The sequence below is a fragment of the Amblyomma maculatum genome, chromosome 3 (assembly GCF_055883805.1).
Source record: "Amblyomma maculatum isolate TAMU_Amacu chromosome 3, ASM5588380v1, whole genome shotgun sequence".
Taxonomy (NCBI): Eukaryota; Metazoa; Arthropoda; class Arachnida; order Ixodida; family Ixodidae; genus Amblyomma; species Amblyomma maculatum.
Genome location: NC_139346.1, coordinates 188,314,931 through 188,332,972, shown reverse-complemented (window position 1 = coordinate 188,332,972; position 18,042 = coordinate 188,314,931). Strand labels below are relative to the sequence as shown.

Sequence of the window (18,042 nt, the reverse complement as noted above, 5' to 3'; positions counted from 1 at the left end):
CGGAACAAATTCATGCTTTATTTTCAATACTGGCCACTCGGGGAAGGGCAGGTGTTATAGACTTTTTATTCTTGCAGTTATAGGCTGTAACACAAAATGTGAGGCCAGGGGCATATCAAGGGACGAAGATGTGCCTGTATCTTCAGGGTACACCAAGAAAGTGCACTAAATGTCAGCGCTCCAAAATTCATTTGGCATGCCCGCTATTGCCTTTATTTCCCTTGGTTAATACCCCGGCACCTACCCTAAATAAGCTGTTTTTTCGCTAGCTCTTTTTTTTTTTAAACAGCCCAGGCTTTGTGAAGCGCAACATGGGACAATGATCACGCGCAACACAGGTCTGCTGCAGTAAAATTCAGGAAATCACGGTCGAAAGTGCGCTTAAAATATTCGTCTGAGACGGTGCGGTTGAACCCTGTAATAATAGTGGCGTTGCGCTTCACCTCGGGTATCATGTAATCGAGCCACCCGTGTACCAGTTGACCACGGGTGTGAGTGCCGGTGAGCTCTACGGAAACGCGGTGCTCCAATTTCCCAGTGATGCTTTCGTTTATGATTGCCGCCAGCGCGGCCAGCCAGTCGCCCAGGTTGAAGCCGTAGGTTTTGTTCATGCAGCAATTCACCGTATGGTTGGTGATGTCGCGGAGAAACTCTCGGAGTGGGCCTGACTTGTTCGTAATGCTGTAGTAGGATGTCCTGGTGGAAGAAGAACATGTAATGACGCCTATATAGGCATAAAATAAGGACAGCACACTTCATTTCATGCAAAAGGTTTTACTACATCACTAGCCCTAATACCGCACTCTGTTCAAAATTACATATTCTAGACATTTCGTAAACGCACGATGAACCCTGTGCGAAAGTCGTCATGGGACTTTCGTTATGAAACCCGGCGGACCCAAAGTGCACCTGTGAGCGTAATTACTGCTATCATGGCAGTCAGTCAGTCGTGTTCCATTGCCGTTACTAACTTGCACCCTTGTGCAACTTCCTTGTCATTATCGCTACCCTTAAGCACCTCTTATCCCTCAGTTACAGCGTGGGAGCCGATTTGCATTTTTGCATTTACTGTCACATTTGTCGATGATTTGCATTGACTTTGTGTGTTGTTGTTCCTCGACGCTACCTATTTTGTCTCTTGCTTGTTTATCATTAGTTTTTGTCTGCTGTGTCTGACTTGCTCCAATTCTCTGTTATTTTTATTTCCGGCTCTCCTTCGTGTTTTTGGTACCATTTAGGGTGAGTGCATCTTTCCTCAATCAGTTTCTTATTCTGTGCGACTAGCTGTCTCTTTTGTTCGTCTCGTATATTTTAATCTGCTCGTCTCATTTCTCTAGTTTGGCGTTCGAGTCTGCAAGTCTCTTTTCTATGTTTTTTTTTTGTTTGCATTTCAGGGCAGCGCGGCGAGAAATTCTCTGCAAACGGAATTGATGTTTTTTCAACATCCATGGGCCTCCTTTCTTTTGAAATGCTAGCTTCATCGCAAAAGACCTCGCTACAAGAAAAGGTCATGAACTAAAAGGCGCATGTGGCAGGCACGCTTTCTTAAATATCTTCCTCTTGATGATGCTTAATCAGTCAAGGTCGCCTCAGCGTGGTTACATTTTGCATACGACTGACCCTATCAATTTCTTCGCGCACGTCATGAAGTATTCAAAGCCAAGTTTATTTTTTTTTGGCTGGCTCAGGTTACGAGCCATTGTTGCGAATAGGGCCAACGGCGAAGTAGAGGCAAATAAGTGTGCTCTTCTATGTTGCAAGCGGCATCTGAACTAATTGCGCAAAAACCAGTGTGTAATCGAGGAAAGTGCGTCTACTTTCTGCATCGCTCGTGTATCATGCTCAGATGCATTGATAAGGTTTTGTTTTTAAGATATTTCAAGCGCAAACCATCGTATGCAACAGCACCTGCACATAGCTGACCTCCTAATGTCTAAAAAACGGATATCCAACCGTGTTAGCCTTTGGACATGTTTCTAGTTCATCATTCTTTTTGGGAAATACATTCAGAGAGCAAACAATAACGTCCGCAGGAGAATAGCTCTCAAGAGTGCAATATAAACAGAGCTTCACAAATTGCGTAAGAAACAGATTTTCATGAGAGCCATTAATACGTGACAGTAGAAGAACAGGCGTCTAATAAGAATGCCAATTCATTCGTCGCTGTCACTTCTTGACCAGAAAGAAAGGGGCTAACGATAAACGCAACCCACCCATGGCACTGTGGATCCGAGGGCTGTCTCCCATGGAACGATGTACACTGGACACAGGGCTCTTTGAAGGACAACCAGCGCCGCCTCGGGGTCGGTGAGGAAGTTGAACTCGGAGCCCGGTAGGATGTTCCTCCTACCTGCGGAGGCAGTGACACCAATTACTCACGAAAGGGCAGCTGCGATTATTTATTTATTTATTTATTTATTTATTTATTTATTTATTTATTTATTTATTTATTTATTTATCAGTGAACAGTGTTATCTGTATTTCTTGTAATGAACTTATTCGATAAGCACTGCATCGTGAGCGTTTATATGTACTCTAACAAATTATGCTGTCTCTGCTGTGACAAGATAAGCTGATCTTTAAGGAAGTCATCGTGACACGATCAGCTCGACACCGTGTTAGAGTTTATTGAGACGTGCTGTTGAGGTCAGAAGTCTGCTGGATGCATGAAAAAGTATCGATGTGCGTGCGTCGAATATCTGGCACCGATCACTTCATTCATCACACGTTACAAGCTTTACCTCCACAGAATTGGCCTTGAGCAAGTGTTTGATGACAAAGATATCAGCTTAAGATCCATTTCACATGTCCTGCACGCTTTTGCCCTTATTAGTACAGTCTTTTCTAAAAGTAACCAGACCGCATGTTTTGCTTCTCGCTTATATTCTAAAGCCAATTAACATGGATACCCAGAGGATCACAGCTTGTTGAGAAGTGAGGACAGGAGCTCGCCTTTATTTTGCACATACTTACGACTTCAGAAGTCGTATGAAGTCTCTGCTACCCGACTGAGAAGGGGAACACGCAGCCAGATTACTTTTGGCAAATATGATACATATGGTTTTCCCAACGCAAACTTTGCTTGGAATAACACTTAGGATATCGGAGGCAATGACATGTGCGTTAGGAAGAATATTCAGAAGTGGTACGTTTTGAATGTAGTTTAAACCGACATTTAATTATACAGATTCAATTGGTTGATTCCTAAAACGGTCTTCGTTTAAAGCGAGAAAAGTAAATAAAGAATTGAGAGTGGTTATAAAATATGTTCAGCTAAGGAGCAATAATTAGCGCCGGTCACAAAAACCCGCCTTTATGGTGAACAGAGGCGCGGGATCCCCTTTACGGTTACCCGTCGTCCCCCTGAGGTTTGAGAACACAGTTAAAAGTTAAGCCAGTCAACCCGTGAGTACATGTGTTGGTGTATGATTGAGGAATAAGTTAAAGAAAATCACTTTTTTCTGATAAACTATTGGATATTTCTAGCTATAGTCCAAATTACACAGCATAATAATTGAACAGAATAAAAAAAAAACGCCACATCACGACGTGATAAAAACTACTGGGTAAAAGACAAGAGGAAAAACCGATAGTGAACAAACACTGCGATAAAAGACTATAAAGATAACAAAGCAAGTATTCAAGATATAGTGGGGCAAAAGTGACACAGGAAACACGGCGTAAAATGGTAAGCCAAATCCAGGTTTAAACAATGGCGAAAACAACATTCAATTAACCGGCAGTCTGTGGCAAAAAGGGCTTCTCACGGCTTTCTCGTTCGGTGAGGCGTCGTAGTCGCAGAGTTGATCGCTAGCGGTGCCTACACAAGATGAGGAAGAAACGATGAGTTGATCGCGGGTTCGGTGGAAAAAAATTAACACTTTCCCAGAGCGAGCGGCCGCGAGAGTTGCTCGAGACACTGCATCTCCCCAGGGCGCACTGCCGCGGGCGTGCTGCGGTATGCCTTTTTATACTCTCGGCTGGTTGTGCTGCGGCCCATCGTCTAGAACGCGCGCTGGCCGGTCGCTGCCCCGGAGAGTCATGTCGAATGATGCTCGGAGGAGCGGGGAGATCCCGTAATTTCCGCTCTATATGTGAGGCAGTTTGTGGCAGCGTCTCTATAACGTCGAGAAGCTGTTAAACCAAAAAGGCCACGTCACGCCCACAAAGTATTAAAAAGGGAGATCATTGCCACAAACAAAAGCAGCAGTCTGAAATTCAAAATAATGCAGTGGACAGACCTTGAAAGACATTTTTAAATTGAGCATTTTGTTTGGTTATATAGAGGTTAACGTCCCAGGGCGACTCAGGCTATGAGGGTGCCGTAGTGGAAGGTCTGAAAATTTTACCACATATGGTATTCTGGTTTGTTTGAAGTGCACTGGCACCGCACAGTACACGGGCAACATACATATCGCCTCCATCGAAAGGCGGCCTCTGCCATCGAGATTTGAACTCGAGTCCTTGGAGTTGAGTCCTTGCGGTGGGTGTAAAACTGGAGGAAAATACGGACAAATTAAAAGGTTGCTCCAACACAGACTTTCACTCTGAGATAACGCTTTCAGGGGGAGGGGCTTGTCTTAATGGGGTCTGCTGTCTCTGCATCGATAGAAAACTATGGTTTCTTCCTATCTGAACCATCTCTACGACCACGGCCATGATGTGAGCGGGCGAAGTTGTTTCCAAACGGCGTTGTATAGCACTTGCTAGCGAGACGCCCTTGATATGTCCGTCTACGTGTGTACGAGTATTTATATAGAGTATATGTCAAGTACTTGAAAAAGTAGAGGCTCATCAGGTTACTATTCATTACGTACAAAGTATGAGAGAGTTTAGGTGTACCACGATCCGTTACCGCGATCCACTACCGCGATCAGCCAGATCCGCTTGATGCCGATTGATGGCGCCACGCTGGAAGTCGGCACGTACTAAATTGCCGCATAGGGACCAACAAGCGCGCGCACGCTTCCCACGCGCGATAGGGGGTCATGGTACACTAAATCCCTCAGGTAATCGCTAATAGAATATGAAGAAATTTAGAATTCAATCAACGAAATGACCAGGCAGGCTTTTCCATGGCTATTCGACAATAGATCACATTGCCGCGAACCACTGACATCTTTATTCGTTGCTGTTTCAACAATACTTGTCCTTATCATTGGGATTACAGCGTACGGAACGATCTTGCCGCGAGACGCGCAGCTTTATCACTTTCTTTGCAGCGCGAAATACACCAAGATTATTCCCGAGTGATCGCAACGAACCACAGCTGCTTCAGTAGCTTTCTAGACATTTCCAGGTTCCTTCAGCTCGTTATCTAGATGGTTCTTCGATGACTTGAAATTGAACGCTACCGAATTCTGCGGGCATTCTGAATTCGATGACCAGTGAACACATTTGCTGCTGTCGCCGCCGCCGAGTTGCTTAGGTCTTTTGGGGGCGCAGGTCAGCCCAATAAAGGGTTGATTTCAGCGCTATTACGCCTGTCTTTTCTTTTGTGCCGACGGCTTTGTCATTAACACTTGACAATATTCACACTTCACTTTCAACCAGGCGGTGGAAAAAGGCTCGGAAGCTAACCAACTCCTCTCTCTCTCTCTCTCTCTCTCTCTCTCTCTATATATATATATATATATATATATATATATATAACATGTTCACAAGCCACTGAGATACCGGAAGCCCGGCCACGTGAACTCTGGCGGGAACCAGGATAAAAATAGTCTCGGTTGCACCTGAACCATAAATAGCGAAGTTTCTTCCAATGTAAAAGCACTAATCTGGATGCTAGAACCCAGATCAATATCTTGTCTTGCTTGTGGAGCAGCTGCTATTGGTCAACCACTGCACAGCAACAGCTTCTTAACAATACTGATATAGCAACGCGTTGCTGAGGCAATGACAGCTTCCTCCATATGGTACTGCAAGGCTGTCGACTGGGCAAGTTGGTATTGGTTCATAATAGAAACTAACCAAAAGACGACAAACAGAAAAAAAAGGTGCACACCGGACGAAGGCTTCGTCCTGCGTGCACCCTTTTTTTCTGTTTATCGTCTTTTGGCTGGTTTCTATTATGAACCGATGGCACTGCAGTCATGCAGCCAATCAACAAAAGAAGATAATTCGCGACAAATGCGTGTCTTGTATCAGCCAACTATACAAAACTAGCAAAGAATGTGCAATATTGCTTTTGCACATTAAAAAATATTTAGCCAAAATTCTGCACATTTTTTTTTAAATTACATGTTACTTTAGGGATAAGTTTAACGAAAATTGAGGCAATGTAATTGATTTACATTGCATTTACATTGCCAATAACTGCTCACAAAAAGTAATTCCACTGCATTTATTCTCAGGAAGTAATTGAAATAACTTAATATTATTTTCTGGTTTTCTTCCGTTCACTAAGTACACTGGACCCATCCTCAACAATCGTTTCAAACTTCGCGATTTACTTCACCGCACGACCAGCGGAGCTTCAAAGTGGACGTCGAAATTGTTGTCCTGCTTTGAAGATACGGCCCCCTTCAGTATGATGATTAGCCATTGTACTGACAAATTTTAGCTCAACTCTGCTCTGCATATGATGAAAAGTTTTTGCTTCCTTGAGCACAACCACAACTAAAGAATTGCAAAACAGCCTGTTGCATGTATGCATTCGTATGAAGCCCCAGAAGCTATGTAATGTCATGGCCGGGCTAAAGGGGAGAGGCGCAGCGAAGAGCGCGCCTCTCCCCCTTTAGCCTAGCCATGGTAATGTTCATGTAGCTATACATTTTTTTTTTCATTCAGTGAGCTTTGGGCAGACGCAGTGTTTTCAATATTTTTTTTCAGCGAGTAATATTTTGTGCGTACAAGCCTTTCTTATTTTGCCAGCGAAGTGTCTTGTGTCCCTGTTTCATGCCACGTATGACGTAGGGGTTATTTTGTCGTTTTCTTTGAAATAACTGCTCACGTAACATAATCAACGTATACAAGCGGTCTTACTAACAGCTATCCTTGTATAACGAAATGGCACAATAAGAAAAAAAAGTAAAAAAAAAATAAAAAGCCGAAGTTAAATGATCGAACCCAGAGACAGGAAACAAAACAGAACTCGGTTGTCGTGTTCCGGGTGCATTGTACGCTAAACGTGACTGTACGCTAAAAAAGCCGATGTAGCTCAGTTGAAAGAGCACCGGACGCGATATTCGGAGGTCGTGGGTTCGGTTCCCACCATCGGCACGTTGTTTTTTTTCTACTTTGCGTTATTTATCTTTCCCCTAAACAGATTACATTACTAATTTCTGTGATTATCCAAGTAAACATTAAAAAAAAAGACAAAGTACCATCCCCAACGCTTTCCTTGGCCTCGCCGACTGTTGGCTTCTTTCCTTCATGTATTATAACGAGCACCCTCAATATATATATATATATATATATATATATATATATATATATATATATATATATATATATATATATATATATATATATAGAGAGAGAGAGAGAGAGAGAGAGAGAGAGAGAGACTTTTTTTTAAGAACATTCTTTATGACCTTAGCTTATAAAGGGTCTTGTGATGCTACAAAACAAGTGTGAAATAAAGAACGTTCAGCCGGTCGAAGTCGAGGAGGGAGCTATAATGTGGTCTGAGAGCCGACGCAGCGAGCGGGCTTCGCTGACACATTCAATGTGGAAAACCGGAGAGTTCTCCAACCGTCGCCTCAAGGCATTGGACCCCGGTATGCGCCTGCGTATTCCCCACCACACAACACGTCGTGAAACAACGTTACTGTGCCGCCTATTGCTTGGCGTTGCTTTCGCAATACGCCTTCCTGATCGGGATGGCTGACAGCCCTGCTTGTGAACGATGTGGCGTTGATGAAACGATTGAGCACCTCCTTTGTGACTGCCCTGTTTTTGCAACTAACGACATACGCTGCGTACTGCACTGGATCGTCTGGACGCTCAACCCTTAACGGAAGGGAAGATCTTGAGACCATGGCCACAAAACTCATCTGCGCTCAAAGCCTACAAGGCACTTCTCTTTTTAAGAGACTAGCCTGATTGACAGACTGACTTTCTCACCTCCTGTCCTCTTCTATTCCCCCCCCCCCCTCTCTTTTAATCCCCCATTTTCCCTTCCCCAGTGCAGGGTAGCCAACCGGAATTCATTCTTTCTGGTTAACATCCCTGCCATAGAGTTAATACAAAGACTCTAGAGGGAAAGCTGCCCGTTCACCCAATGCATTCGAGGGGTTACCGCGTGATTGCCGCCATTATCCCACTGTTCATTGGTTGCCAGATGAATTTTACTTGCTAAATCTGGCACATGAAGATGGTTTGAAGCTGGCAACTTAGATCGTGGGAAGATGGCGGCGTGCAGTTAACCGACGGCGGGCGGCTACTGTTCAGTAGGTGCTGTAAACAACGGCAGAATCGTCGCGTGTGGAGCATTTCTTGTGATATGTTGCGTCGCGTACCTACTGTAACATCACATAGGTGTCCTGATTCTTCTGAGTTGTTATCGCAAGGCCGGCTATCCCTGCGTTTGTTCCGCGCTTCGCATGCATTTCGTCCGTCGAGCGCACATGCATCTCCTCTGTGCCCGATCACCTGAAAGTATGTCAGAAATTTGCTCTGGCGCAAGACGACGACCACAGTATATATATATATATATATATATATATATATATATATATAAAAACAGTGACGAATTCCACAGCAACGGCCCTTGGTCAGACCCTTGGCACAGAGAACGCCTCTGACCCCACCTTTTGTGCCCCGTACGTTTGCACACACGAAGCTACAGGAGGGTCGCGCAGTCCACCGGCAGCCATAACTGAGTCGGTGTGTGGCGACACCGCGGACTCCGAAGCGGCGCCAGAGCTTCGTTGGCTAGCAAACGTTGGCCAGTGCGCCTGCGCGTCTCCAACCTGAGCCCCGGGGGGCCCACTCCACAGGTCATCGTAGCTGTATGCAGCGGATGTTAAAGCCCCTCAATAATTTGAAAGTAGCGACACTCTCCTCCACTCCAGCGTTTTTCTCCTCGAATATCCTCGCCCGCCGGCTGCGCGCGCTGCACACGGCACGCTTTTTTTGGGCAGCGCTCGCTCGCCGTCCGGGCAGTTGGCTGGCCCATGCGCGCGCTCTTAAGTTCGCGCTTTTTCCACACTCTGTTATTGAATAAAATCACGAGTAAGATACGCGACACGTTTGACTACCACGAGCCACATAAGTTAGCGTCTCGTACGCGCAATGAAAGTGCCAATTAAGAGCGCTTGCGGCCCGAACAAAACCACTTGCTGCATACATCTCACAATCCTTTTGACTTTTCCATACCGTCTGTCTCAACACGGCATAGTATATGAAGCTTAATATTTACAATATATTTGAACATTCCAGAATATTTTCAGCATAGCAATTGTTAGTTAAATTTAGATTCACCTCGAACTAATTTTCGCGGAAGTACAGTTTATGAAGTTGCTCACGAGTGGAGTTTTAGTAGTGGGATGTTTGCTGGGAGCAAGCTGGGATATTTGCTTTGATGGCCGTCCAAAAAATTTTCATTAAGGTTCAGGAGCTTGGCACCGCGCAGTGCACATGCAACGGCTTAATCGATTTTGTAGTTGAGAATTTGCACGGAGGCTTTAAAACGAATATGAACTTTTTTCTATTAAGCATGAAACGCCTTTAGGTCCCGCTGTCAGCGAACTTGAGGTGGCGTCGAGCCGAAATCGAGAGCCAAAGATCCAAGCACCGATTTCCCGTCATCCAAGGAAAGCGTCCGCACCCCAAAGCCCTCTCGACCACCGAAATTTGGATTCGACTTCACTGAATTCGCCATACCCAAATTATAGGTTAGACATCAATTTTGGCCACATTCGGATGAGGTCAAATTCAGAATGTTCCTGGGGCTGCATTTTGTGGGAGGTCCCGAAATTTGGACGTAACTACTGAATTCGCCATATTCAAGTTAGGTTAGACACCAATTTTTGCCAGATACGGACAAGGTCAAATTTTAAGGGTTTAAAGAGAAATGTTTGATGTGTTGATATATAGTTTTGCGGACACGTTCTGTGGACGAGTTCTCTACACGCTTTCCTGCGACATAAGCCTATTAATGCTTAATAATCTCCCTCATTGCACGCGATATCGTTGAAAAGCGAGAACTAGGTTCATAAATTAAAGTGGGTATTGTATGCGATTGTATGCGCATTGTATGCATCAGCCGTCGCTATTATAGCACGTTGAGCGGAACCATGAAGTGAAAACAATAACACGCATAACGACGCAAAATGTTCTGTGAATTAAGTGAGATTGGCAGATTAGTGATGCGCTTGCATGCAGTATCAGTATACACAGTCGCTTGTACCTCGCAGAGATGGGCAGTCTTCGTCGGCGTAAAGTTCTTGCGGCCGATGTTGTGCAGCCACGTTTTCCTTCTGTGTCTTTCTTGCCGCTCGGAATCGCGAAAAGAACAAAGCCTTTTTCACTCTGGCACTGAAATGCGCAGCAACTGGGCGTAGTGCTGCGCTAAAGGAGCGCGAATAACGCGAAGTGCAAGCCCGCAACATTAGGGAGCTCGGTCGTAGCAGCGGCGGCTGCCCAAAAAATGTCGCCGACGAAAAATAAAAACACAAAAAGAGCGAACTTATCGCGCGCTTTTCTCGAAGGCCGCCCGCAGAGCCGCCCGCGGAACCAATCACCGTCCGATGGGAGAGGTGAGAGAGGAGAATCGGCGAGGGTGCGCGGCGCGGCGGCATAGTTCACAGAAAGTCGCTACTTTCAAATTATCAAGGGACTTTAGCGGATGTCGGTGAGTGGCGCCACCGTGGGGATACCGAGCCAAACAGGGGGTGCTGCGATCTTCAGGCCCTTGGTCTATCCGGGATGGCTAGTGCTGCATACAGTAAATGTCAAAGGGTGCTCGTGTGTGTTTACTGTTGATCTACTACGTCCACTACGTCTGCTCGCAAACATGGTTTCCAATTGTTCTACATCATTCCTTTATGGCTAAGAAGGTGCCTGAAAGATTATATAATATGCTTGAAACTTGAAAACAATGTATAGAAATTTCCTACAGTTGTGTTATCGGCAGCGGTTTTTAAAACTTTTGTTCAAACCTTTGTTCATTTTTGACGCAGTGAGCAGAAACTGTGCTGGCCACAATGATAAATTTGATGATGGCGGCGAACCAGTGAGAAGCTCGTTTCCCTGCCCAGCTTTCCCTCTAGAGTCTTTGTATTAACTCTATGATCCCTGCCTTCCGCCATGCTTGTCTTCTCCTGCGTCCAAGCAGTGTGCTCCACTTCGCCGTCCACTTGCGCTCGTGTTCTGTTTCCTTTCCGGGGCACGACACCTTCTTCCCTTCCCGAGCAAACTCAGTTGGGAAAGTTTGGAAAGCAAAGAAAGCAAATGCAGCTTCGGCGAGCAATATACATTTTCCCGTATTGCTCAGAGGTTGCTACTGGCTAATTTGCGGTCGGCGAGCCAACGCCACACCTTCGAAGAAGGATATGGGCTGAGACTGCCGACTGTGCTGCCCCTTCTGCACTGGCGTCAATGAAGCATCCTCTTGCTAAACGTACGCCGCTGAGCGGCAAACGAATTAACGCGGAGCACGCAGAGTCGAATAAATGTGCGTGTGTTCATCTCCGTGGAGACGGCTTATTGGTCAACTGTTTGTTTTAAGCGGCAGCTTAAGCCGATGCCATTATTTGCTTCATAAAAAAAAAAGAAAAAAAAAAGATCATGACTTAGGAGCCTAAATAAGCAGTGGCTTCGGATGAACATGTTTCTTACCAAGAATTAAATATTACTATCTGTTGCTGTGTATAAGTCATTGTTTATGAATGAAAGAGTTTGACGTATTTCGTACCTCCTTGACCCTATGCGCCAAAGGTCGCCAATAAGAAAACACATTTTTGTACTGCTCTTGACATTTTTTATTCTTTTTGCAAAGGCAGTAGTTGTTGTTTACCAAACAACAAGCTTTTTCTGCTTCATGCCAACGCCCCCGTTTTTCTTTTTAATGTCATGGCGCCAATGCCGTTAGAGCAGGCGATATTAGATGTGATATACAAGTTTTATAGGAAAATCCTGGTTCTCTGTTTTCCAGCGTTTCGCTCTCAAGCATTCATAAAACCCAGCAGAGGAGATAAGTTCAAATACATAGCTCACTTGTGTTGTTCCGAGGAAAACTTGGAACATGAGAGTTACGGAAAATGGCATTCAAAACGTCATTCCCGAGTACAGCAGCGCAGAAAATGATAAATATCAGGAACACTTCCCAATATCTGTAACACAAATTAAGCAAAAGAGAAATTTTTTAAAAAGAAGTTGTTTACGAAAGCATTTTTTTTTAACGTATAGTAAATTTCCACCGTATTAATTACTATATTCGCAAATTCGCCATAGAGATTATTGCAGTTTTTCCTTAACTATAGTCGGTGCCAGCGCGGAGCAAAGTTTACAAGCGGTTTTTGATATGCACCAGAAGATTTTACCATTTCCATCAATTTCTTCATGGCATTATTTTACAGTATTCCACAGTTACATTACACAATATTCCACAATCATTCTACAAGCACAGACTTTTAACTGAATGTTATTGCAGGAAGAATGGCGCCTTTATGAGGTGAGAAGGCAAGGGAGCGAATCACGCGGGGATGATAACGTAAGTACGAATGTCGACCCCCAAAAAAGGAAGGCAAAAAAAAGAACGAGACAAACAATTTGTTCATTCCCCGCATCCAAAAACTGATACTCTGCACCAAAAAGCGCTCGAATGCAGCATTATATGTGATGAGCTTCTAGGCTGATAAGCGCCATATTGTCGGTGCTATTGCCCCAAATCTTCGTCCCTTTCAATCGAACCACGCATCCTTTACAATTGCTAACGTTGTGGGTGTCTACTTGAATCACTCCGCACTCGGTGTCCGTACACAGCCCAAGAATAGGCTTCTTTTTTTACGTGTCCCGGTGGCGTGCGGTTAGGGAGACCCACAGCAGGGCTCATGCACCGAGCCGAAAGGGGCCCGGTCTGCTCTTGTAGCGCTAGTGCAGCCTCACTCCAAAGGTATAGCGACAATCGCATCACATGCACTAATTACGTAGGAAGCTACAATACAAATAAAACACCGTGCTTTGCCACAATCCCCTAGATTGCTGGTTGCTGGCGTCCACCGCAGCCCGAAAGCGGACAGCAGCAGATCCGCGCACCGTTAAATGTTAGCGCACGTAGGCCGATGAGGCGAGAAAACTCAGATGCGCGCGGCTACAGCAATGGCGGATCGTGGCAATTTCGGCTTGATGGTAGGGACCAGTCCGACAAGGCACTTGAATGTTCTCCGGCACAGGCCTAGAGGAAAGCAAACAGAACTGCCGCTCACGTACCTAGCCGCTGCATTCGGACCCAATACCCGTTCCGGACCAATACCTCCTCAGGAGGCAGTGGTCTTTCACCGGATTCACGCACGGGTCCGCTGCATGTGAAATCACTACGCGAAAATCGCATTTCGACGTCACTGACTGCCCTGAAATTTTTCGTTGCAGTCGCAACATGTGATAAAAGACGGGAGTACAATTCGGGATGCCCCTCACCGCAACTTTTTCACGTACAGCAAATTTGAATCGTATTATTTATTATATCCTTAATTCGCCATAGGGATTATTGCAGTGTTTAATTAACTATAGTCGGTGCGAGCGCGGAACAAACTTCACAAGCGGTTTATGATATCCACCAGAAGAGTTTACCGTTTCCATCAATTTCTTCATAGCACTATCTTACACTATTCCACAGTAACATTACATAGTATTCCACAAGCGTAGACTTTGAATTGAATCGTATTGCAGTAAGAATGACATCTTATTTGAGGCGAGAAAGAAAAAGGAGAAGGCAAGGGAGTGAATCATAAGGTGATGATAACAAACAGTTCGAAGGTCTACCCCCAAACTGATTTATTTATTGTAGTCCTAGGGCATGATCAGCCGTTGCTTTCAACGTAGCAACCTCGTACTGGCTGGTGTGGCACTACCTCCAAGCCTTCAATCTAAGTGGCCTCCAAACTTCCACATTCCAATTATATATATGCTCATGATTTTTCGCACGCAACGCCCACGGGCGCCATCTGCACTCCTCCACCATTTTCAACCTTCACTTTTTTTCGCGTTTACCACCCTCACTCTGCAAGACCGTTCACAATGCGTGCAAAAGCTTACAAGCTTGCAATAAAGCTGCCACCCGGGGCACCCTATTCTGAGTTCACCTAAGCTCCGCTTTTAAAGAGTACATGGCGGTAAGATGTCGCTCAGCGTCCCAAAGCTGCCATTCGCAAACTGTCCGAGACATGGGTGTTCCGGAATACCATGGCGGGTAGCGGGAGGCCAAGCTGGATCCTGCACCTAATGTTGCCAGTGCCCACTGTGATAGAATGAGGTTAATTCATTTACATCGTCGTAAACTTCCACACTTGGCACTCAAACAGAAGCTGTGTCCCATCCTCATTTGCTGCATAAATTATTTTTCGCACAAAAGCTGTTCACTTTGAACAGGTGCTGTGCGAAACTTGTCCGCAACCTGTTCATTGTGAAACGCGTGTCATGCTACACTTATGCTTTTGCGAAATCATTCACCCATCGTTCTTCTCTCCAGTGGAATAATCTGCCACCGCACATCGCTACAGAAACGAACCTTTGCTGCACTTTTCATGTCTGTTTAGAATTGCTTGTTGATTGAATCACTTGCCTTTTCAGTTGTATTGCTATTTTTCTTTGCAATATCAGTTGTGACATTTTTGAAATGCCCTTTTGTTTTCTTTAAACGTATGCTGTAAGTTGTTTTTTCCTTGTTTTAGTGTAATATAAGCTTTTGTGTGTTCATGAATAAAGCTTTTCTGCTTGCCAATTCAAATTCATATTCCTGTGTGTCGATGATCCCCTATGATATCCCGACTGAGGGCCATTAGAGGTATTTGAACATGTTAAAAAATAAGAAAATAGGCACTCATTTCTTTAAGGTCAGCTACATATACTAGTCGCTTTACTTCAGCTAGCTTGAAACCGAAGCTCTGAAGCCTCCCGCAGAGTTTCACTTCATTTAATTTGTTTTTTGGGCGAGAAAGCATTCTGGGCGGACACACGGCTGAAAGCTGTTATAAAAGCTTGAAAAGGCCAGCGAACTCTATCGCTTGGCAGATGGTGGTATAACAACTAGTAGACAACAGCAAAGAAGAAACGAAAAACAAAAACATGCGATTTGGAAGAAATAATCGCGTTAAAGAGTACAACTCCCACAGGCGTCGTCTGCCCTTCTCCACTGTTTTACACTTTCAGTTGTTTCGCCATTGCCCCCATCAGTCTGCAAGCTCCACAGCTAGCAGTACCGTTCACAGTGCCTACAATAGCTTACAAAGCTTGCAGTAAGTTTGTCACCCGGGGCACTCCAGTGTGCATTTAAGCTTCTTTTTAAGAGTAGGTGGCGGTAAGAGGTTGCTCGATCAGTATCCTAACCTGCAGGTTTTGCAGCTTAGGTGGACGGTGAGCGCGCTCCGTGTTGGCTCGCCTTTTCTTAGTGAGGCTAGTCGACAAGAATGCTCGTCATCTCGGCTCAGTCGTGATGCTGCCATAATGAAATATAAAATTCCACCAAAACTATCATGCCGCAAAACGCTTCGCTTATGATTGTTCTTAAGTGCACAGAAAAAAAAAATCGTCTTCAAAAATAAAGCACTGTTAATTTCTGTCATAATCGAGAAATGAAATAATATAATTAAAAACTGGACTGACTACTACTGTACCTAACAATGAAAAAAGTTACAGGACAGATAGAAAGTTCAACCGTCACTTGTGTTCCCCCAAGAAATTGCCAGGCATCGTGAATTTATTCCGCCTTAAGTACACTTCAACCCTGACAACAAGCATTAAAATACTTTGTAAGCATTGAAAGGCTTTGGATATTGCATCGATAAAAGGTAATTAAATTCAAGAAATACTAAGTCCAAATTTTGACGCCTGAAGCCCTAAGCACTTCTGTAGAACAGAAACATCCGTACATTTCTTCATCTATTTTTACATTTTTAGTTTATATAATGCAATACTTTTAGTGCCTGATAACATGAAGTACTTAGAATTTTTCAACAAACATTCAAGTTCGAGCAGTTTTTTAACTTCAAATGAAAGTTTTCCATTTTTTGAAATTTTCAATTTTGACCAACTTCAAAATAATATGGAGAAAGAATTCACCACTTTAGAGCTTCAAATTATTCAAGGAATAAAGAACAAGGACTGAGTAATACAGTGAAAAAAAAATTCAGGTGCGACACTTTATTGAGTCGTGCCAGAATGTGGGCTAATATTGGCAATTTGCAATTTTTATAATTATTTTTATAATTTTGCACAATATAATGCAACAGCCTTTTATTTTTAACCCGTAATATTTCTGAGGTACGGAGGATTCTTGGGAAGATTTTGAATAAAAATCAAAAATGCTTTTTTTTTTCATTGAAATCAGTTTCCTCTTTTTTGCTGTTTTCAAATTTAGGACGAGTTTGATGCATTGTGAAGAACACACCTAAATGTCTAGAGCTCTAAATGTTCTCTGAAATTAAGTAAATAACTTGCGTAATAAAGAGAAAAGTATTAGTGCAAACAACTTAAGGCGTCATGCCAGTCATCATCATCATCATCATCAGCCTGATTATACCCACTGCAGGGCGAAGGCCTCTCCCATATTTCTCCACTTAACCCGGTTCTGTGCTACCTGCATCCACTTGACCCCTGCGAACTTCTTAATCTCATCCGCCCACCTAACTTTCTGCCGCCCCCTGCTACGCTTTCCTTCCCTTGGAATCCAGTTTGTTACCCTCAGCGACCATCGGTTATCCTCTCTTCGCACTACATGTCCTGCCCATGTCCATTTCTTCTTCTTAATTTCTACTAGAATGTCGGTAACTTGAGTTATTTCTCTCACCCACTCTGCACGCTTCCTATCTCTTAATGTTACCCCTACCATTTTTCGTTCCATAGCCCTCTGGGTTGTCCTCAACTTAAGTAGAACTCTCTTGGTTAGCCTCCACGTTTCAGCCCCATAGGTGAGTACAGGCAAGATGCAACTGTTGTATACTTTCCTCTTGAGCGATACCGGTAAGCTGCTAGTCATAATCTGCGAGTGCTTGCCAAATGCGCTCCATCCCAATTGTATTCTTCTTGTTATTTCCTTTTCGTGGTCCGGATCTGCGGTTACTACCTGTCCTAAGTAGACATATTCGCCTACTACTTCCAGTATTTCGCTACCTAATGTAAACTGCTGTTCCTTCCCGAGGCTGTTGAACATTACCTTAGTCTTCTGAATGTTGATTTTCAAGCCTACCTTTCTACTTTTCCTGTCTAGGTCATCAATCATTATTTGCAGTTCATCCCCCGAGTTGCTTAGCAAGGCAATGTCATCAGCAAATCGCAGATTACTGAGGTATTCTCCATCTACCCTTATCCCTAACTGCTCCCATTCCAAGTCTCTGAATACTTCCTCTAAACAAGCTGTGAATAGTACTGGGGAGATTGTGTCTCCTTGCCTAACACCTTTCTTTATGGGAATTTTGTTACTCTCTTTATGCAGAACTATGGTTGCTGTGCAGCCACTATATATATCTTCCAGCACTTTCACGTACGGCTCGTCTACCCCTTGATTTCGCAATGCCTGCATCACCGCCGAGGTTTCAACTGAGTCAAATGCTTTTTCGTAATCAATGAATGCTATGTATAAGGGCTGGTTATATTCCGAGCATTTTTCTATCACCTGATTGATGGTATGGATATGATCGATAGTAGAGTACCGTTTCCGAAACCCTGCTTGATCCTTTGCTTGATTGCAGTCTAAGGTTGTCCTGATTCTATTAGCGATTACCTTAGTAAATACCTTATACGTAACAGACAGTAAGCTGATTGGTCTGTAATTTTTAAGGTCCTTAGAGTCCCCTTTCTTGTGAATGAGGATAATGTTTGCATTCTTCCATGGTTCCGGTACCGTCGATGACACCAGGCACTGCGTATACAGGGTGG

At 44.2% G+C, this 18,042-nt stretch overlaps 1 protein-coding gene across 1 annotated transcript; it reads right to left on the bottom strand.

The window, feature by feature from the left end:
- Nucleotides 1-323: 323 nt before the first annotated feature.
- LOC146197210 (nucleoside hydrolase-like) lies at nucleotides 324-8,950 on the bottom strand. Its single transcript, XM_084597136.1, has 4 exons — nucleotides 8,890-8,950; nucleotides 2,214-2,350; nucleotides 1,694-1,749; nucleotides 324-696 (listed from the first exon to the last, which is right to left on the bottom strand). Exons 1-4 carry the CDS (start codon nucleotides 8,948-8,950, stop codon nucleotides 324-326), a joined length of 627 nt encoding a protein of 208 aa, XP_084453262.1.
- Nucleotides 8,951-18,042: the final 9,092 nt, after the last annotated feature.